At 41.0% G+C, this 22,629-nt stretch overlaps 1 protein-coding gene and 1 long non-coding RNA gene across 3 annotated transcripts in view; one reads left to right on the forward strand and one right to left on the reverse strand.

The window, feature by feature from the left end:
• The window catches only part of LOC141106185 (uncharacterized), a 527,211-nt gene that overhangs the window by 268,137 nt on the left and 236,445 nt on the right, over positions 1 to 22,629 (reverse strand). Inside the window, exon 2 of the long non-coding RNA XR_012235686.1 lies at positions 2,297 to 2,464. This is a non-coding gene — a long non-coding RNA (uncharacterized lncRNA). The remainder of the gene's footprint in view (positions 1 to 2,296; positions 2,465 to 22,629) is intronic.
• The window catches only part of OPN4 (opsin 4), a 168,537-nt gene that overhangs the window by 128,055 nt on the left and 17,853 nt on the right, over positions 1 to 22,629 (forward strand). Inside the window, exons 9-10 of one of the 2 annotated variants that reach the window (XM_073596727.1) lie at positions 13,008 to 13,160; positions 13,513 to 13,581. In XM_073596727.1, coding sequence (XP_073452828.1) covers positions 13,008 to 13,160; positions 13,513 to 13,581 — 222 coding nt within the window. The remainder of the gene's footprint in view (positions 1 to 13,007; positions 13,161 to 13,512; positions 13,582 to 22,629) is intronic. The other variant, XM_073596728.1, reaches the window with a different exon arrangement.

Here is a 22,629-nt window from a genome sequence, read left to right on the forward strand (position 1 = left end):
AATTGGATCTAGAGGAACAGCTGTTTAATAGACATGATTGAGCGTGGCGAGAACCCCACTCTAATACCTATCAAGCGTTGGGCAACACCAGAAGAGATGAATGAGATCCCGAGGAACCTGTCTACATTTACCACACAATGGGCCTAGGTGCCTACCCGTTTTGTGGAGTTTTTCGGGGTATAGTGTACTCTAAGCAGAATATACTGAAATTAAATTATGATCTGAGTACATATGGGTGATGATCACTTTTGAGTATTAATATTTTAAGGAGCGCTACTCCACAATACAAATAAATTAACTGGAATTGCACTCACAAATGATGTGTGGACCAGTCATTAAAGATGTATGTAAATACACTTCTTCACTGATATCTGGCATGTGGGGAAGGATGATCTAGACTGCAACCTGGATAGTACTCTATTAATAACCACAATGGAAATAATGTGGCTAACACAGCTGACACAAGCAGTCAGTGCCCCTGTTGATATGCTTGTGTCAGCGGTTTTAGCCTCATGATTACCATGTGGTTCTTGATGGAGAACAAACTATCCCGATAGCAGTCTGGATCATCCTTCCCCACATACCGACTATCAATGAGGGAGTACAGACATACTTACATACACTTGGCAAGTACAGCCCTTTATGATAGGCCTACTCACACTTTGTGAATGATATTTAAGTATTTTATACTAATAAATGTTCTAGTATGCTTTGCTTTGTTCTGGTTACTTGTGATATATTAGCCTGGTTTGCAGGATACTTTGCTGCAACAGATTGTCACAGCTCTTACACCAATAATCAGTGGAGGAGTTTTTATTATTTATAAAACTTTTGAGTGTGATTGCACGGTGTAGAAACAACTAAGGTGATAGAGTATGACGTTGCTTGTTGGCAATATAATAGTAATTACAAAAATGTCCACCACAATTGTGTTCTTTATTTAACCATACTAAAATTGGCATATAATAGGCTTAGCTATAGAGTTTTTACAATTTTTTTTAAATCAAGAAACCCCCATCTATTCTTTTAATTGCCTCTTTCTATATATGCCCAAGCTAAGATACTGACTCTCCATATGGTCATTGCACAGTTAGTTTTGTTTAAAGGTTAAATTAGAATCCTAAGGATTATCTTTTCAAAGGAGGTATGTATATAATTTTAAACTCTCCGAAATCTAGCAGTATGGTTAACTCAGTGCTTTCAGTGCCATTATTTCCGTGGGATTAGTCACCACAATAGAAGTCTATGCGGGCACTACAGTAGCATATAATTTTATTAAAATACCGTGCAGGGATTTGATGTTGTGAGCTAACTTATTTTAGTTATTTTAGAGAGATTTCCTCCCATTTCCTAACCTGTCTTTAAACAGGAAGTAAAGGGAAATCTCCCCAACGATACAAAGACAGTGAAAAAAATTATCTGATGGGGATTTTAACTTGTGATGGGCAAATTTGCCCAGGTTCAATTCACAGAGGGTTTGGAGAATCTTTTTCAAAGTTTGACAAACTAAGAGGTGAATGCTACTGAATCTTGTTCAATTCTGGCTATTTTTTTAGGGCTAATTGGCAAACTAACATAAAAAAGGCATTGAAAGCTGGGTACTTCCATAAAGGACATGTAGCAATGCAAAAAAAAAAAAAATTGTATAAAATGTTTTGCACCAGGGAGAGTTATTTTATATGTAGATTCGAGGGCAGTATTGAAAATACTTTACGTAACATGCCTGGGTGTTACCTTAAAGTTACACATGGTGTTAGGGACAGTTAGCTTTGCTTGTATACAGAAGCAACACCCCAATCTGATACATTTCAGATTTTCCAGGTAGCCTTGGCAGCAGGGCCAGACTGGGAATAAAAACCAGCCCTGGAAAAAATGTCATACCAGCCCCCTAGCATTATTATACCAGCCCAACATCATAACCATCATAACGTCATTATTTCCTTGTTCATGAAAGGGAAAACCATGCATTTTAAAGCACATTTGAAGAGTGTATTATATATATATATATATATATATATATATATATATATATATATATATATATAAAAGCAAATTCCAGTTAAAAGATTGGTCAATCATCAAGGGGCACCCCAGGAACTCTGGGAACGTGGGGGGGACTCTGGTTTCCAGAGACCACCTTTTGCCACCTTCTGCAGAAAGAATACACAAAGGTAAGGGGGGTGGGTTACTGATAAAAGGGGGAAGCCTTTATATCAGTGCCCCCTTATATTATTGTATTCACTCCCCCCTTACATCAGTGACCCCCCTTACACTTCCTGGCAGCGCTGTCACTGACCTCTTCTCAAGTACACTGTGCAGGGCTCAGTTAGACGGCTCCAGGTTGATGGCTCTGGTTCTATCCTATAGTCTTCTCTCCACAGTCCACACACGTCTGACTTCTCCCATGATCTCCATCCCAGCGGCACTCCCACTCTTGACTCCTCTCCAGACTCCCCCTCAGAGACTGCAGACATGATATAAGACAAGAGATGGTCAGAGGTTTCAGACATGGTACAAGAGATGGTTAGAGACTGAGGACATGATACAAGAGATGTTTAGAGACTGAGGACGTGATACAAGAGATGTTTAGAGACTGAGGACATGATACAAGAGATGTTTAGAGACTGAGGACATGATACAAGAGATGTTTAGAGACTGAGGACATGATACAAGAGATGTTTAGAGACTGAGGACATGATACAAGAGATGTTTAGAGACTGAGGACATGATACAAGAGATGTTTAGAGACCTAGGACATGATACAAGTGATGGTCAGAGGTTGTAGACATGCTACAAGAGATGGTCAGAGGCTGCATGCATGATACAGGAAGTGTCAGAGGCTGCAGGCATGGTACAGGAGATGGTTAGAGACTGAGGACATCATACTAAAGATGATCAGAGACTGCAGACATGGTACAAGAGATGGCCAGAGACTGCAGACATGGTACAAGAGATGGCCAGAGACTGCAGACATGATACAAGAGATCAATGCAGCCTCACCAGTGACCATGAAATGCACCCTCAATGTGCCCATCAATGCACTTTCACTGTGCCCGTGAATGCAGCCTCTTTGTGCCCATGAATGCATCCTCTCTGTGCTCACCAATGCAGCCTCACTGTGCCCACCAATGCAGCCTTACAGTGCCCATCATTGCAGCCTCACTGTGCCCATCAAATGCAGCTTTATGGTGCCCATCATTGCAGCCTCACTGTACCCATCAAATGCAGCTTTATGGTGCCCATGAATGCAGCCTCACTGTTGTCGTGGAGCTGGGTCTGTGTGTACGGCAGTGCTGTAACATGGTCCCGCCCCCCTAGACCGGCTCATGTGATAGGCGGAACACTGATTCAATCAGTGTTCCATAGAAGACTATAACACCAGCCGGTCTAGGGGGGCGGGACCTTGTTACATCACTGCCGTACACACATAGACCCAGCTCCACAAGAGGAAAAGAACAGAGGGGAGCGGAGCGCTGGGAAATTTCCCGGTATCCCGGTAGGCCAGTCAGGTCCTACTTGGCAGCAACACAGGCTTTTTCATCAAACAGTAATAGGGCCAATTTGACAAACAGATAAAAATTCTCCAATACTTTCTTTTGTCCCTGTTCTCGTTGATGTAAAACTTTCCTTTTGCTGGCCAATTTCTATCAAGCTCTCATTAAGAAAAGAGATCGCAGATGATACAGTGCAAAACTGGCCTGTTTCAGATCATTATAATGAGACACAATTGGCTGAAATACTGTATATTAGTGAAAAACAGCACAGGCAGAGGTTTAACTACAATAATAATTAAGAGACTGCAGGTGACAACATTGAAAAATTAACCAGCAGCAGGACAATTTAGAATAGTGTAAAAATGCACAGCATAAGGACCGTTTTAATCAGAAAAAATAAGCCTAACTAATGTATGCCTATTTTTATTTTACCCATGGAGGTAGGAGTGCATCGAATGTAAGTGATATAGTGTGAGGTACTTTAGGTGCATGCTGTGAACAAAAGGCAGCAACAACAACAGATGGTGACTAACAAGTAAATGCTCCCCTTTAAGCAACCCAAACTTAAAAAAAGGCCAACATAAAATAAAAATAAAAAAAAACAAAGAACAAATGAAAACCCCCAAATACCGCTTCTGAAGTCAAAATAATTTTTTTAAATGGAAAGATTTGCATCAAAAAAATTTTAACCTAAAAATAAAGGCTCAGTCAACATAAAATTAAAAACAGATATACCACCAAATTAAATGAAAACACCTACAGCAAAATCCATTTTTCGCCTACAGCAAAAAAGGAACAAAAATTGCTGTGTATTGTTGTGGATGGGACAGCAGCTACAATAGACTGTTGACCTCAAATCAAACAAAAATGAAAGACAAAAAAGCCCCCCCCCCAATAAAAAGAACAGAAAATTAAGAAAACCTGTTATGGGAAAATTGTGAAAGCAGCCATTGCTTACTTCTCTTTTTGAGAATGTTCATTCCCCAACTGTCATCCTGATGCCTTGGCTTCAATGCCTTTTAGGTCACTAAGGCATTGTGACAATGGCATATGATTATTTAAGGTCTTCCACTCAAACATATTAAAGCCAGACACAGCCAGGCAAATAGCATTTTAGAAGGAAGCCTGCAATGGCAGCCCTTATTCTTCTCCCATAACTAGTATATTTTAGGTTGTTCCAAAACTCTTGACAAGCAATACTTTTATTTTCAAAGTTGCCAGGCAATAGGTAAGTTTTATTGGGTTACTGTTATCATTTTTCTGATTTGCATCTTTAACCACTTCAGCCCCGGAAGTATTTACCCCCTTCCTGACCAGGCCATTTTCTGCGATACGGCACTGCGTCGCTTTAACTGACAATTGTACGGTCGTGTGATGTTGTACCCAAACAAAATTGATGTCCTTTTTTCTCCACAAATAGAGCTTTCTTTTGGTGGTATTTGATCACCTCTGAATTTTTTGCACTATAAACAAAAAAAGAGCGACAATTTTGAAAAAAAAAAAAAATTACTTTCTGCTATAAAACATTTCCAAAAAAAAGCTAATATGTATTCTGCTACATATTTTTGTTAAAAAAAATCACATTAAACGTATATTGATTGGTTTGCGCAAACGCTATTGTGTCTACAACATAGGGTATACTTTTATGGCATTTTTAATATTATTTTTTTTTTTACTAGTAATGGCGACGATCGGTGATTTTTAGCAGGACTGTGACAATAAGGCAGACAGATTGGATACCTAACTCACATTTTTGACACTTTTTTGGGAACCAGTGATATTATTACAGTAATCAGTGCTAAAAAAATGCCCTGTTATTGTACTAATGACACCGGCAGGGAAGGGGTTAACATCAGGGGCGATCAAGGGGTTAAATGTGTTCCCTGTTTGTGTTTTCTAACTGTATGGGGAACTGTGTGACTTAGCACAAAGACAGGATCTGTGTGATCTCCCCTGTCAGAACGGAGATCTGCCTTGTTTACACTGTTACTGCGGGGGAACAATTGCGGGTGGCCGGTGGACATCAAGTCTGCTGGACCCGCTGATTGGTTCCCCCACTGGCCAATGGGAGCGCGCGTGCCAACAAAATTGAGTTCACAAGCCGACATACACCTACTGCGATTTGCGGGAACGAGCCAACCTGCCGCAGTATAATGACTGGTCGGTAAGCGGTTAATAATGAAGCAAAATAATTATTATTAAGAGTTGCCAATGTATAATAATGGTGTATATGTTTAAGGGTGAGAATAATTGTCATGTAGAAAAAAATAAATATTTGTAGTACTGTTTTTTTTTTTAATTTCTAAAGTAAACCACTACTCAAGCGAAAAACAAACCACCAGAGCAAAGCATTTGTATTTTATTATAGCCCCCCACCAGAAAATAATTTTCATTTTATTATATAATAGAGTTGGGAAGGGTTGGAACCTATGGCAATTTATTTTTTTTAGTCCCTATTTCCACTGAACAACATTGTACATTTTGTTCTGACACCTGGACATGAAGTGCAGGGCAATCTGAAAAAATATTCTGAAAGAGAGATCATTTTAAATAGTTTAAAAGGATAGTTCACTTTTACAAAAAACCTGCCTATGCAGGTAAGACAAGAGATGTTTGTAGACTTACAAAATGCACTTGCAATATGCAATGAGCAACCTGCATAGGTGTGAATCAGGCCTAAAACTAACTATGCAGCTGTGACTAAAGATGAATAATACCCTTGCTATAGGTGTAGGCCATTTACTTACATACCTTATGAAGCCTGACTGGAATACTCCCAGGACGCTGCTAAGTGAGGCCTAGTCATCACTGCTCACCTCCACCATCACGGGAGTGAGCTCTTTCTCTGATTCAAGCCCCTCACATGCTCTGTCTCTCCCCTGATGCAGTAGCTCTGCGGTCAGCATTGTGATGGTGGAGATGAGCAGTAATGACTAGGCCTCACTTAGCAACGTCTCGGGAGTATTCAAGTCAGGTTTCATGAGGTATGTAAATGGACTACACCTATAGCAAGGGTATTATTCAACTTTAGTCAGAGCTGCACAGTTTGTTTTTACCTACAGATGCCCCTTATCTGCGTAAGCAGTTTTGTGGTAAAGGTGAATTATCCCTTTAAGTACACTTATGCCGCGTACACACAAGCGGACTACCCGGCATACTTGGTCCGGCGGACCAGAGTCCGCCGGACAATCCGATCGTGTATAGGCTTCGGCAGACTTTTTTCCCCCAAAAGTCCGCCGGACCTAGATTTGAAACATGTTTTAAATCTTTCCGTCGGACTCAGTTCCTGACGGAAAGTCCGTTCGTCTGTATGCTGGTCCGACGGAAAGCCCGTTCGTCTGTATGCTGGTCCGACAGACCAGATGCGACGCAAGGGTAGGGTATTGCATCTCGCGCTCGCTGCAATAGGAAAAACAAATTTTCCTATTGCGGTGAGCGCGGGGCATACCAGGTCCTTAGGTCTGGTATGGGTTTTAAAGGGAACCCCCTACGCCAAAAAAACGGCGTGGGGTCGCCCCTAGAATCCATACCAGACCCCGATCCGAGCACGCAGTCCGGTCGGTCAGGAAAGGGGGTGGGGACGAACGAGCGGCCCCCCTCCTGAACCATACCAGGCCGCATGCCCTCAACATGGGGGTGGGTGCTTTGGGGAGGGGGGCCCTGCGAGGCACCCCCACCCCAAAGCACCTTGTCCCCATGTTGATGAGGACAAGGGCCTCTTCCCGACAACCCTGGCCGTTGGTTGTTGTGGTCTGCGGGCGGGGGGCTTATCGGAATCTGGGAGCCCCCTATAATAAGAGAACCCCCAGATCCCGGCCCCCCACCCTATGTGAATGAGTATGGGGTACATGGTACCCCTACCCATTTACCTAGGGAAAAAGTGTCAATAATAAAAACACACTACACAAGTTTTTGAAGTAATTTATTAGACAGCTCCGGGGGAGGGGTCTTCTTCCGACGGGGCTCGCAAGGTGTCAATCTCGCCGATAAAAGCAGCGAGATTCACTTCCTTTTCTAGTCCCGTCGTACCCGAGTCACAATTAAAATGAACGGACTTGGCCATGTGTGGGCAAGTCTGTTCATTCTGAAAGTCCGCCGTAACTCCGGCGAAAGTCCATTGGAAAGACGGGTGGACCTAGCCTGCCGGAAAGTCCGGTCGTGTGTAGGCAAGTCTGTCCGTTCAGGTAGTCCGCCGGAAAGTCTGGCGGAAAGACCGTCGGACAAAGTCTGCTGGAAAGTCCGATCGTGTGTACGAGGCATTACTGTATAATTGAACATGACTTATTTATTACTGTTGGTCTAATAGAAATGTGACATATAGATATCTCCGAATACACAAAAGAAACATACACATTCCAGGACCATCCCAAACAAAATAGAGTGCATGCTATTATGGCCCAACACATGTTGTTATATGCCCCTGGTGCACTTTTAAATGCCGACCATTCTAGCAATGATAATTGCAAAGAAAGAGATTGACCCCAACATTTGAAGTCACTTTCCATCCATTATTATGAGCTATTGCTTTGTGGAATACTGCATGTATGAGATTCTACATTAAGTCAACATGCAAGTGGAAAAAATAACTTATAAAAGCATATTGCACAATGTTTTGAAATTTGCTTTTAACACATGACACACAGAGCAACCTTTACAATCCTTGATAGCACATTAAGGAAAAAATCCAAATGCAATCCTCCAGTGATAGCTATATGATTAAGCTAATGTGAATTGCTCCACCCTTGGAGATCCATATAAAGAAAAATGTAGTGATAGTTACATAGACAAAAGAGCTTATTGTTCTGTGTTTTATTGCATAATGTACAATTTTTAATCCTTGGTATTATATAGCCAAGCCTTTCCAAGGCACAATCCTTCCATGCTTCAAAGGGCTGCCATTACAGCTCAAGTATTAGATTGTATAAATTGTTATATATCCACAAATACTGTCTTCCACTGAGGTGGATGTACTTAGCCTTGAAAAAATAACCCCCAAGCAAAGAAAATATTGTGATATGAATACCTTATAAGAGCTCTTGGTTTGGTGTTGTGAGAGAATGCTGGAAAAGGATGGCCCATGTGAGGTTATGAGGGACAGAAGAAAATGCTCAAAGTTGCTTTCTTTCAATGTATAATTATTCCGCAATGCTACTGCTCACACATATCTTTCATTACATGTATAATGGTACAATAATTGTTTGCCAAGTCCCACAAATGCTGAAGTCAATTTAAAGCAGATGAACTTGAAAAGCAATACTGTTGCTGAAATGATAAGTGGCACAGAGAAGTTGGGTAAGATGAGAAAAGTCTGTACCTCAAGGTACATCTTCTGAGTACCTACAGCTCATGCCTAATACCCCAGAGACCTGTGCAGCAATAGCTGCTGTGTGAATACAAGATAAGTCCTGGATTTACAAATACTGATGTCGTTCCAGCCTTTGTGGGACTTTTTTTCTACTAAATCAAAATCCCACTTTCTACTAAAGGCTACATTCATACCTGAGCATAGCTTCTTTGAGCATTTTTCCTTGCGTTTTTATGTGCATTTTTATGCATATTTTGGAACTTTGCCAATAGAGAAAACTATCATCTGTTGCATCATTTGTTGCTAGGTTTTTCAGCTTTTTTAGCTTTTCTATCAGCTTTTATTATTTATTTATTTTTTATTATTCATTTATTATTATTTTTTGTTAGGGTAAAGGGTAAGAGTTAAGGTTAGGTTAGGGTTAGGATTAGGGTTTAGGGTTATTTATTATTATTTTTTTTTGTTAGGATTAGGGTGTTAATACTACTACTACTAATAATAATAATAATAATAACAAATGAATAAATAAATGTAAAATAAATACACAAATAAATAAAAATAATCATGAATAATAAACAAATAAAATAAATGAATACTATGTAACAATAAACAATTAACCCTTAACCTTAACCACTAACCCTTGAAAGAAATATTAATTAATTAATACATTGGTATTATTATTATTAATACATTATTATTATTATTATTATTATTAACAAAAATAATAAAAATGTATTATGCATTTATTTATTCATGTTATATTACAATTTTTTGTTTTACATTTTTTCATTTGAGCAGAGAATCTCAGAAAACTGTGTAACAAAACGTGTGAATGTGCACAAAAATGCCAAATGTTGCGATTCCGTTCATTTCTATGTGAATAAAAACACGCCAAAAACTCGCAAATCTACCCAATTTGAGCTCCGGAAAAGCTCCAGAACTTTTTGAGCTTCAAGCATTTGGCTTCAGGTGACTTCAGGCACTGATGTGGTCAAGTTCCTCCACCCCAAACTCGCTCATCAATGACTTATGGACCTTGCTTTGTGCACTGGTGCACAGTCATGTTGGAACAGGAAGGGGCCATCCCCAAACTGTTCCCACAAAACTGGGAGCATGAAATTGTCCAAGATGTCTGGGTATGCTGACGCCTTAAGAGTTCCCTTCACTGGAACTAAGGGGTCAAGCCCAACCCTTGAAAAACAACCCCACACCATAATCCCCCCTCCACCAAAAGATTTGGACCAGCGCACAAAGTAAGGTCCATAAAGACATGGATGAGTGAGTTGGGGGTGGAGAAACTTGACTGGCCTGCACAGAGTCCTGACCTCAACCTGATAGAAAACCTTTGGGATGAAGACTGCCAGACCTTCTTGTCCAACATCAGTGACTGAACTCACAAATGCTCTTCTGGAAGAACAGTTAAACATTCCCATAGGCACACGCCTAAACCTTGTGGACAGCCTTCACAGAAGAGTTGAAGCTGTTATAGCTGTAAAGGGTGGGCCAACTCAATATTGAACCCTACGGACTAACACTGGGATGCCATTAAAGTTCATGGGTGTTTAAAGGAAGGTGGCCCAATACTTTTGGTAATATAGGGTATATATATATATATATATATATATATATATATATATATATATATATATATATATATATATATACACACACAGTGCCTTGCAAAAGTATTCACCCCCTTGGCATTTTTTGTGTTTTGTTGCCCCACAACCTGGAATTAACATAGATTGTTTGAGGATTTGCATCATTTAATTTATAGAACATGACCACAACTTTGAAATTGTTTTTTTTTTTTTATTGTGAAGAAAACAACAGGACAAAATAATAGAAAAGTCAATGTGCATAACTACTCACCCCCCTAAAGTCAATACTTTGTAGAGCCAGCTTTTGCGGCTATCACAGCTCCAAGTTGCTTTGGATAAGTCTCTAAGAGCTTGCCACATCTTACCACTGGGATTTTTGCCCATTCCTCCTTGCAAAACTGCTCCAGCTCCTTCAAGTTGGATGGTTTGCACTTGTGAACAGCAATCTTTAAGTCTGACCACAGATTTTCTATTGGATTGAGGTCTGGGCTTTGACTAGGCCATTCCAACACATTTACCTGTTTTCCCTGAAACCACACAAGTGTTGCTTTAGCAGTGTATTTGGGGTCATTGTCCTGCTGGAAAGTGAACCTTCGTCCTAGCCTCAAATCACACACAGAGTGGTACAGGTTTTGCTCAAGAATATCCCTGTATTTAGCACCATCCATCTTTCCCTGAACTCTGACCAGTTTCCCAGTCCCGACTGCTTAAAAACATCCTCACAGCATGATGCTGCCACCGCCATGTTTCACTGTGGGGATGGTGTTCTTTGGGTGATGTGATGTGTTGGGTTTGCGCCAGACATAGCGTTTTCTTTGATGGCCAAAAAGTTAAATTTTAGTCTCATCAGACCAGAGCACCTTCCTCCATACATTTTGGGAGTCTCCCACATGCCTTTTCACAAACTCAAAACGTGCCATTTTGTTCTTTGCTGAAAGTAATGGCTTTCTTCTGACCACTCTGCCATAAAGCCCAACTCTGGAGTGTACGGCTTATTGTTGCCCTATGTACAGATACTCCAATCTCTGCTGTGGTACTCTGCAGCTCCTCCATGGTTACCTTAGGTCTCTGTGCTGCCTCTCTGATTAATGCCCTCCTTGCCTGCTCCGTGAGTTTTGGTGTGCAGCTGTCCCTTGGCAGGTTTGCTGTTGTGCCATGTTCTTTCCATTTGGTTATGATAGATTTGATGGTGCCCCAAGGATCGTCAAAGATTTGGATATTTTTTTATAACCTAACCCTGACTTGTACTTCTCAACAACATTGTCCCTTACTTGTTTGGAGAGTTCCTTGATCTTCATGGCAGTGTTTGGTTAGTGGTGCCTCTTGCTTAGGTGTTGCAGCCTCTGGGGCCTTTCAAAAAGGTGTGTATATGTAATGACAGATCATGTGACACTTAGATTGCACACAGATGGACATCATTTCACTAATTATGTGACTTCTGAAGGTAATTGGTTGCACCAGAGCTTTTTATGGGCTTTATAACAAAGGGGATGAATACATTCGCACATGCCAATTATCAGTTTTTTATTTCTGAAAAATAGTTTTATGTATATATTTTTCTAATTTTACTTCACCAACTTAGACTATTGTGTTCTGATCCATCACATATAATTCAGATTAAAAAAACTTGAACTAAAGGCTGTAATGTAACAAAATAGGTAAAAAGCCAAGGGGGTGAATACTTTTGCAAGGCACTGTATTAATTGTTTTAATTGCTGTTTCATTGTGGATTTTTTTCTTTACTCCCTGTTATGTCTTACCATTGTCAAAGATAGAAATAACATTTTACAGAGGATGCAATCCTTTTCCCATTCTATTAAAGTATATAATAGTTAGCAGGGGTTTCCTGAGATGTGAAAGTTAGCTCCATGTAAAAAAAAAGGTCGAGAAAGGCTGAACTAAAGAAATAATCCATCACTTGACGGTCAGGGCAAGCTGTCTGATCCTTGTCACTTTCTTTTTACTGATAGTTATAGACAAATTTTAAAGAACTAGTTGTCCACCTCCCAAGTTGACAATGCAAGAGGTCATACTATGACCTAAACACTAATAGTTGAACACCAGACTCAGTACCATATAGCAGTATCTAATCCTTTGCTAAAATTGTGCTGCTTACGGTCAACTTTTTATGTATATGATTTGATTTTTTTATGTATATGTTTTCTCAGGTTCTTTTTTTACCTGATAGCAGTCCAGAGTTTGCTTTGTTTTTAAAGGGTCAGTCAACACGCCATATTTATATGTAACTCTAGTGGTAAAATTTACAAATCCAGGTTTGCCCACCTGCTACAACAAAGTCTAGGAGTCTTACTTGCCTCATTGGCGATTTCTCCCTTGCTGTAACGAGAGAAGAAAATGTCCAAAGCGTGGGGGATGAGGATAAGAATATTTGCAAATGTTCCTGCTGAAGACCTTATAAGATATATATAATGGCCACCAGTGTCCGCTTATAACAGAAATATCAATTTGGTGTAGACTGACCCCCGTGGCAACACATTTATTACATTGTCCATTCTCATTTTCACCTTGCCACCCATCCAGTTGTTTCATGGAAAATGATCTGCACCCCATAAAACAGTATGATGATTTCCAATATATTCATTACAGGGCTGGACTGATACTGAAGCTGACATTAGTAGTGTGAACTCCAGGCCAGCCAGTAGGCAGGTTTCCTATGAAATGGGCAAAGACACCACTGAGCTCAGTGACATAATGTCCAAAGCTAAGCTGAAAAGTCATGATTCTGGAATTTTTGAGAAGGTAAATGTGCATATTGAAATATTATTTACAATTTTATGTTACAAGGTACATTTTAGTTCTCCATTATGGCCCATCCCCTTATTGTTGGTGATAACCATTCAATTTAAATTCTGTGTTTACTTTTTGCTTTGTTTTATAGTTATACTATTTATTATGACACCACAAAATCAATAATTAGATGTTTTATACAATTTTTGCTTTTATGCATGTGTGCCATACCATTTATTTTCAAATTATGTTACCATTTATACCTCAATAATGCTTGGGTTGTATTTTTAATTATTTTTTATTTCTTATTGTAATGTAGTTATTGTTTATAAACACTAAAAATTACTTTTTAAATATGTTCTAGACCTCCATGGATGCAGATGACATATCTTTGGTTGAAATTGGCCCATCCGATCGCAGTTCTCCACTTGTAGTAAGTATGGGTTAAATCATAAATGTTTCTAGAGTCTAGGTATAGGACCCAAAATGAACTTCCTAGCAAATCTTTTGAAGCTTTGGATTGCTTAAAATTATATTCATAATTATAATGATATACATTTTAATGTCTTAAAAACATAACCAATTGACAGAAGGGTATTATTGGATACATTTTGGGCAGTATTATAAAAAAAAGGGGGGGGGGGGGGTGTATGCACTCATTTTCCCCAGAACTTAGTGAATGTGGTAAAGCTCTGCTGATTTCATCTAATCGGGTGCAAGCAGAAATGCAGTTTTTTTATTCGCCTTGCACCAGATTGGTTATTCTTTACGAAGTGAAGTTTCACCACATTCACTAAGCACTGGGGAAAATAGGTATGCCTGCACTTGCAAAGCACAGAGTCTATTTGACTTTAGTAAATCAGCACCAAAGTGTATCATAACTTTGTCCATCATGTACCATGAACATAATTTTTGCTGCATCCAGATGCCACCTCTACTTACAAAGGGTCAGCTTTTTCTTAAAATATCTATCACTGTTTCCGCCTTAGAAGGGACATCTTTAATTACACTTACTGTGGCCATATATGTAACTCTGCCATGACTTCTTCTCCTTGTATCTTTGTGAGTCTTATGCCCCGTACACACGGTCGGATTTTCCGATGGAAAATGTCCGATCGGAGCATGTTGTCGGAAATTTCGACCGTGTGTGGGCTCCATTGGACATTTTCCATCGGATTTTCCTACACACAAAGTTTGAGAGCAGGCTATAAAATTTTCCGACAACAAAATCCGATCGCGTCAATTCTGACCGTGAGTGGCCTGTTCCGACGCACAAAGTGCCACGCATGCTCTGAAGAAATTCCGACACGGAACAGCTCGGCCTGGTAAAATTAGCGCTCGCAATGGATACAGCACTTTCGTCACGCTGCAATGTTAAAAATCGTTTAATACAGCGCACTTTCTTCTTCTTTATAATGTGAGAAGAATTAAGTAGTTTTGCTGCTCATATTCACACAGACTTCTCACAAACTTATTTCTTTTTTTTTTTATTGGGATTACCTGAATATATTGTTATTTGTCACATCTGACATAAATAATTGTTTTTTGTTTTTTATTTGAAGCCATTTTTTTTTCGATTTTATGTTTGTCTTTTTTCAAAGGCTGATCTTTGTTTAATGTTATTTTTAGTTTTACTCCAGAATATTTTTGTGTGTGTTTTGTGTCTCAAGTTACCACAACACCATTGATATCTTGTATTATTTCATCTCAAGGAGATTGTTTGGTGTTGGTGTCCCTTGTTAATTTCACATTGTATTTTTGAAATGTACCTGAATCCTCACTGTCCTTTTTGAAGGAAAACACACATAGGCAAGTATAATTGAAAACAAAAATCCTTTATTAAGGGCTCAGAACCAAACAAAGAGGGAGGCAACGCTGGATAAACAGCAGAAATTAGCGAAGCCTTTGACCCCCAGGGCAGACATCAATTCTTGAACATCAAAATTGGTGGCCTGAGGAGTCCATATGTAAGGGAGGGCAGTCTGGTCCAGAAGTCCCAGAGATCCGGAAAGCAGCAGATTACATCTGTGGTACCACAAGAGGCTGCATCTTTTGCCAGACCAGACTGGATCCAGGGTTCTCACTTTCTCTTCTTCCTTCCACGCTTCCTTCCACGCTGTGGCTCTGCTGTTGGAGATGTGGGTGGCAGGAGGAGGAGTAGGACCTGGAGGAGGAGGAGGACTAGGAGGACCTGGAGGAGAAGGAGGAGGAGGAGGAGGAGGACCTGCAGGAGGAGGAGGAGGACCATGTGTGAGTTCACAAAGGTGTGTATCAGATGTTATTTGTGCCCTCAACCCCTTATTAAGAGCCTCCAACATTAAGGACTCACACATGAGTTGTTGTCCCTCCTCTATCCTCTGCATTTTACAGGCAATGATGGCAGCAAAGTCATCCTCCACGGTGTGTGGTGCTCCCAGGGCCTCTGTAGCCTTCCAAAAGAGGCCTATGGCAGCCTCCTCTAGGGCACTCCTCCTCCTGCCACTTTCTCTTTCCAGGTGTAGGGGAGGGACCTGTAGATCAGGCAGCCTGCTAGGCCCGGCCACCTCCTGGCTGAGACTTCCCTGTGTATGAAAAAGGGACATGGTTTTAGTTTTTGCATCATCAATCACAATCATAAATTAGTACTCCAAACTAACATCTAGTTAACATCATTGATTGGACAAGCAGAAATATTTAGAGGAATGCTATACCTGGCTCAAGCTGGGCTTTTCCACATGTTGCTGTCTGGAAGTCCCAGGTTGGGCGTCAGAAGCCTCAGCTGGAGGGGAAGGAAGCGTGGAAGGAAGACTGGAAAGTGATGACCTGGGTTCAGTCTGGCCTGCCAGAAAATGCAGCCTGTCATAGTACCACATCCTGGGGACATAGTTGTCATTTGCTGCTCCGGATCTCTGCGAATCCTGGACTTTCTGGCGCTCCCTTACATATGTGCTCCTCAGGCCACCAATTAGGATCTTCAAATATGTGATGTCTGCCGTGGGGATCACCTGCTTCACAATTTCCAACAATTGATCCAGCGCTGCCTTCCTCTTTGTTTGGTTCCTATAATGTGGGTGGTTGATCTCCCACAGACAAGGCAGCTCCCTGAACATGTCAATGAATATTGCCATGAAGTCACTATCTTGAAAGATATCCATTTTAACTGCAAGACACAACACAAGACAAACCCTAATGTCAGGCCAAACTCTCCTAATCTTGTTACAATATAGGCCTCAATGTAGAAGCAGTATTGGCACAAGTATGTCTCTTACCTTCGTTCTTACGATCGGCGCCTCCAATGCTCCTTCCTCCGCTTACAGATCGTACGTAATACGCACGTGTGGTACGCTTTATACACACTGCGCATGCGTGTAACTCCTGACGTTCTTTCTAGACTATTCCCCACCCCTTTTCGTTCTGCGCAGTGGGGGAAGAGCACATGGCGGATACACAGCAGGTGCGTGCTAATTACAGGAATGAGGAGGAGGAAAGCCCGGATCCGGACACGTCCCGATCCAGAAGGAGATTTAAGGCCAAAATATGTCCTTTGGCGAGATGTTGGAGATGGTGGACATCCTGAAGAAGGCCGACTATGATGGAAAGTATGGACCTTACCCCAACCCCAATATCAGAAAGGCCAAGATCAATGCGAAAGTGGTCAAAAGTCTGCACCGGAATTTCGGGGTACGACGATCGAAAGATCAGCTCAGGAAGCGGTGGTCGGACCTGAAATTAAGAGAGCCCGAGCAGTACCGAAAGATTCGGAGAGTGCTGCAAAAAAGTAAGTAGTTGTGCTGTGTTCCTATTCTTTTTGTTTTTATTACGTTCGTGCTGCTCCATATGCTTTTCTGAATTGTTGTACAGTTTAAAATGGCAACTTTAATGTTCATGGGCCCATTATTCGTTCGTATCAAACATTTTTCTTTCGGCCTCTAAAACACCATTGTTTAGGCCTTATGCATTTTGCTACATTTTTTAGGGCCTACTTGTATGAAAAATATTTGGTTGTGTAGATGGGTTTGCTACTAGAATGAAATGCAAAATAAATTCTGTGAAAGGAGAGGACACTCAGCAGCTGTTTACACATCTGGACGCAGGAGCACTAGTGTGGGACACCCTTTTTATTAGGGGGCCCACACAGGTGCTCCAGCGTATACTATAGGGGTGTCTCCATCTGTGAAGCTCGTACAAGACAGGTAAAGTATTGAAGCTTGACAAAGGACAATAAAAATGCTACATCTTGGAACTCTGCCCAAATAGACAATTGTACCCCACTTCCAAGCAATGTTTCATCTTTATATTTCGGCCATGAAATATCTGTGTGCTAATTATACCATTTTTGTTTTACATAGGGGAGAAAAGACTCAAAGGACACCCCTCATCCGAGGAGACCAGAGACCCCCCACCTCTGGAAGAAGGGGAAATACCCCCAACACAAGCTGAGCAGGAGGAGGAAGAAGATGTGGTGGAAATTGGCACCACAACAGGTGAGTGTCTGCGACCACAAAAAGAAGGGGACACTAGAGAGAGAAAAAAAGATTGCTGCTCACCCCTTGAAGACTGAAAACAAAAGAAAAAGTTTCCCCAGGGTGGGGTTTTTAGGCAGCACAATGACGAAGTGGAGTCAATAATATATAAAAAAAGTATAACAAGTTTATTAAATATGTACCATGAAAGCTAAAACAATGAGCTCCAGTGGGGGGTATTAAAATACAATTAAATTAGAAAAGCTGAACATACATTGGCAGACACATATTCATAACAACGCTTGGTAACATGAATATTAAACCTGACGCGTTTCGACCCCTATGCTTTGGGTCTTCTTCAGAGGGTCAGTCTGCTGGAAAAATATACATAGATAGAATTGGTATACATATATAGGTTCCATTGATATAATAGTAATTACATCCACCGTATGGTGCATAAATCCAGTATAGTTACCCAATAATGTGTGTCCAGCAGAAAAAGAAAAAAAGGCCTCCCACATGGAAATCCCCTAAAAGGACTGTCCTCCCCTCTTTCCCAGAGGGAGAATCCCAGGCGCCTCTATCGCCAACACGACTTAGACCAGGGCAGTGAGAACAACGACGTGACTTACGAGAGGTCACACTCTTGAAGCACCGCCCGCCAGGCCAGACGACCAACCAGGGGACACAAAAACACACCTGCGACAAGAATCAGAGAAGGCGTCCATAATGTGTTTCATTACCATACTATATCTGTGACTCGGTTGAATTGATGATAGGCAACTCCTATCCTCATATTGATTAGTGGTTCCAAATTAATAATAACTACTGCAGTAGGGAACAGACACAAAAGATACGCTCTGCATCTTTCCAAATAACTGTTCTGCTTTATTATGACGCAATTGAAGGTTTTTATGCACATGATTACGTAGGTATCACATTAATATTACAATTGTACGTTCATGGTAACAAGAGGCGTTGCATAGGCAGGCTTATTCTAATCAGGACTCAAAAGAATGTAAACATTTACTGAAAATATTATTAGTGCCGTGTGCACAGTGAGGGCAGTGTGCAATACATACAAAATACAATACAATTATATACAGAACTTACAAATTTCCATTACAGTCTCCCCTCTTTTGATCAATATTTTGATCACTAACCATACCTGCTATCACCTTTAACCTGGAACCTCCACACGCTTAGGTGGAGGTAGTCCTGGCCAAAGAGGCAAAAAACTCCATTGTGGAGAAAATAATAGCTGAGCAACTTTTTCATTACAAAATGACTTTTCATTGTGAAAAACAAATGATTGATAAGACATATTTACAGAATACTGGCTGTACACTCCTGTGGCCAGAATGGCCTTCTAGCTGAATTGTTGGTATGCTGACTTATCAGCATATGTAAACACAGACAATTCTACATATAATGGAAGACATACAAAAGACAAATATGACTTCAACATGGCTAAACTATTTTTATCCCTTACAATTAAAGTAATTGAATCAAAAAGTACCCTAGACTGTGATGACAAGAGGGAAACAAATCAAACACAGAGATTTCTTTAATTTAGTCATTTTTTGCAGTGTCTGGTGTGGATCCAGGTGACTTTCCCTTCAAGTTTTGCAAAAACTGTACATGAAATAGATGCTGTATTGAGTCTCCAAACATTTCTTTATATATAAATGTCTCTTAACAATCCACAAGTCACTTGGCTTTAGTTTTAGATCCTTCCAAACTTTTAGGATCTGGAATTGGGGAGAAAAAACATAAATGAGTTTGTAAAAAACCTTAAAAGATCATCAGCATTCTCCGTGAGATCCGAATGGAGGACTTAAGCTGCTGAGACAAAATATAAGCAAGTGAGTAACACACTCCCAAACAAAATCCCATAGGGAGAGAGTCCAATATCCCCCTTAGAGGCCTGATAAAATTTAAAAAAACATTCAGGCAAAAGTTTTCTAGTTTCTTACTTTACTTTGTCCGCTATATTGTAGACAGTAGGGGGTGTAAAAATAAAACCTCAAAACTTCTAGTAAGGACTCTCCTATAAAAATGATTTCCTCTGTTACTCTCTGTACTTTCTGGCACTCTGTACTTACAAACTACTTCTGATAACACTTTTTACTGTGGCCTTTGCAGTAGCATTTGCCACTGGACATCCAAAAAACATGTCCATACAGACAAAATGCATACTCGTAAGATCCTAACTTGGGCATCTGGATATATCTTTTTTGTAATCTCTGGGAGGGATGTTCAGCTTTTGGTAACACCTTTGGTAACAGGTAAAACAAGAAGTGGTATGTTATAAAAACAACTGTGGAGAACCCTGGCTCTATCCCATGCTCATTTACTAAGGCAGCCATAACTGCTTGTGACTGATGACACAGTCCATGTGTCAAGCTAGAGGGAAAAGAGTGGCTGGCAGACATAACTGATCACCTTTTCCAAAGTCCTGTTTCATAAGAAGTTGCCCCCTGTGGACCACTTGTTCTTCTCGTTCTGGGGTCCTTAAAGTTGAATTATTAATCCCAGCTATACTGGGCCAGAACTAGGGTGGAATCTGTGAGTTGCACAGACCCATCAAGTGTCCGGGGCTGTAAATGCAGCATCCTTAGTCACCTGGTCTGCTTCCATGTGTGAAAGTTAATATGGCTACCTCAGCAAGAACCTGGAAGGCTGAAAACAGCCGATCAAATTAACTTGGCATGCTTTATTGGTTTACCTCCCGAAGAAAAAACAACCTTCTGGCCCTTCAAATGGAACCAAACGCTCTCTATATCTCGACTATCTATATAAATATACACTCTTTTTATAGCTCACAGGCTTTGCTAAAACATGGAGCTCTGCTTCTTGAGCTGGGCAAAAAGGATCCAATGACTTTGAATACAGAGTATCCTTCTGGGTGATAAACTGCATACTCAAATCTACAAAAAATTAAATATCTGGGTCTTCAGGGAGTGTGTCCTGCACTGGGCTCACAGCAGCTGATTCCTATATCATCAATTTAACACATGCGTCTTTTCCTTTCTTTTGAATAAATGTACGCATTTTTCATTGTTAGATTTGTACATAAACAAACTCAAATTTTAAACCTTTCATTATACAAACATTTAGTTAGCTGTAAATTTGCTGCACAGAATGTCGGACCATTGACCAAAACAATATCTAACTGTCTAATAGCGCCTTTGCATAAAAGCTACAGCTCTGATATATCGGGGTGAACCCTTCATTACTGGGTCCAGCTTGCATAAATATATTACAATGTCTTGTTTTCTATCACACTATTTGTGTAAGAACTCCAGTTTCATGTTTCAAAAGACAACTTTTTCCTGGCAATATTATAATAAATGATAACAATACCCTGCGGTCATGCAGAGATGCCCATAAATCCAAAATATTCTTCTGCTTATACCAGTGTACTTACAAGAAAAAGGGGCACATCATTTCACAATCCACACATTCTGCTTTGGATTTCAAAAATAAAAATAAATAAAAACAAAAGGACCAATCTATATGATGGACCAGAAAGCATCAAAAACTATAAAACAACTGGCTGCAGGTGGCATCTATCCTAACAGGGTGTGTGGACTTGATGTGATGGGTCTGTTATATTTAAATTTTATTTATTATTACTCTTACATCATGGACCGCACATCAAGTTATCATCAAAAACCTTACAATATCATGACTGCTGAGGTGCAATAAGCCCAGGTCCCAACCATACCACTTGTCATACCTTACCCCTTCTTCTCATCCAATAAAAACCACATACAACCATTAACGTTGGAAAGGGCAAGGCCACAGCTTTATTTAAATCAACATTAACATTAACCTTTAGGACCGTGCCAGTCACAGTTGTACTGTGAGCACTCAACTACAAATGTAAAAGGGAGATGAAGGAGGGGCCTGTCCTTACCATCAGTGCCGGACCGGCCGTCAATCTCCCAATTACCATCCGGGCATCAAAGGGGTTCCATATTTTCTGGCAAGGTCACCAAAACCGCAACACGCTGTGACATCAAAAATTAGGGCGGGAGGGTGGGCAGCTCTTCCATGCTTCCGTCCGAAAAGGACCATAATCCCCTGGGGTGCCAAACTTCTGAGCTCAGGCCCAACCCTTTTCCCCCTTGTACCAATCCTGAGTTATAACAATTTTCCTGCAACTCCTCCCTGGCCATGCCCCCATCAGTCAGGGCTCTCTTTCCCGATGGGCTCAAGAGGCTCTCATGACTGCTGAGGTGCAATAAGCCCAGGTCCCAACCATACCACTTGTCATACCTTACCCCTTCTTCTCATCCAATAAAAACCACATACAACCATTAACGTTGGAAAGGGCAAGGCCACAGCTTTATTTAAATCAACATTAACATTAACCTTTAGGACCGTGCCAGTCACAGTTGTACTGTGAGCACTCAACTACAAATGTAAAAGGGAGATGAAGGAGGGGCCTGTCCTTACCATCAGTGCCGGACCGGCCGTCAATCTCCCAATTACCATCCGGGCATCAAAGGGGTTCCATATTTTCTGGCAAGGTCACCAAAACCGCCACCAGCCAGTCAGTGATCCACTGACGGGCGCCCCACCGCAGCCAGCGCCTGTTCCACCCCCCTCTGAAGTCCCAGGTTAAATATGTCCATGCCAATGTCGTTGAGATGAACACCATCCCTCCTCAACAAGTCATTGTTATTTCCCTCCAAATCTTTATGACGGACAACGACCCCCCCGATCCTCCGAACAAATTTGGACACTTGGGCGTTGACCTTCCTCCGAAAATTTTCTAAACAGGGTCCCGGAACTTCTCTAGCCCAAATGGAACGAGGGACAATCTCTGACCATACGAAAGTCACGCTGGTAAACATCGCAAGGCATTGAGCAATATCGCTCTTTATGGCAGCAATTAGGTCCACGGACCGGGTGTAACCTACGTCATTCCCGCCGGCGTGAACCACAAGGACAATGTGACCGGACACGCGGGTACGGAGGTGCCAACATTCCCACAGTACCTGATGCCAACGCAGCCCGCGCAGGCCCAG

The sequence above is a fragment of the Aquarana catesbeiana genome, linkage group LG08 (assembly GCF_042186555.1).
Source record: "Aquarana catesbeiana isolate 2022-GZ linkage group LG08, ASM4218655v1, whole genome shotgun sequence".
NCBI lineage: Eukaryota > Metazoa > Chordata > Amphibia > Anura > Ranidae > Aquarana > Aquarana catesbeiana.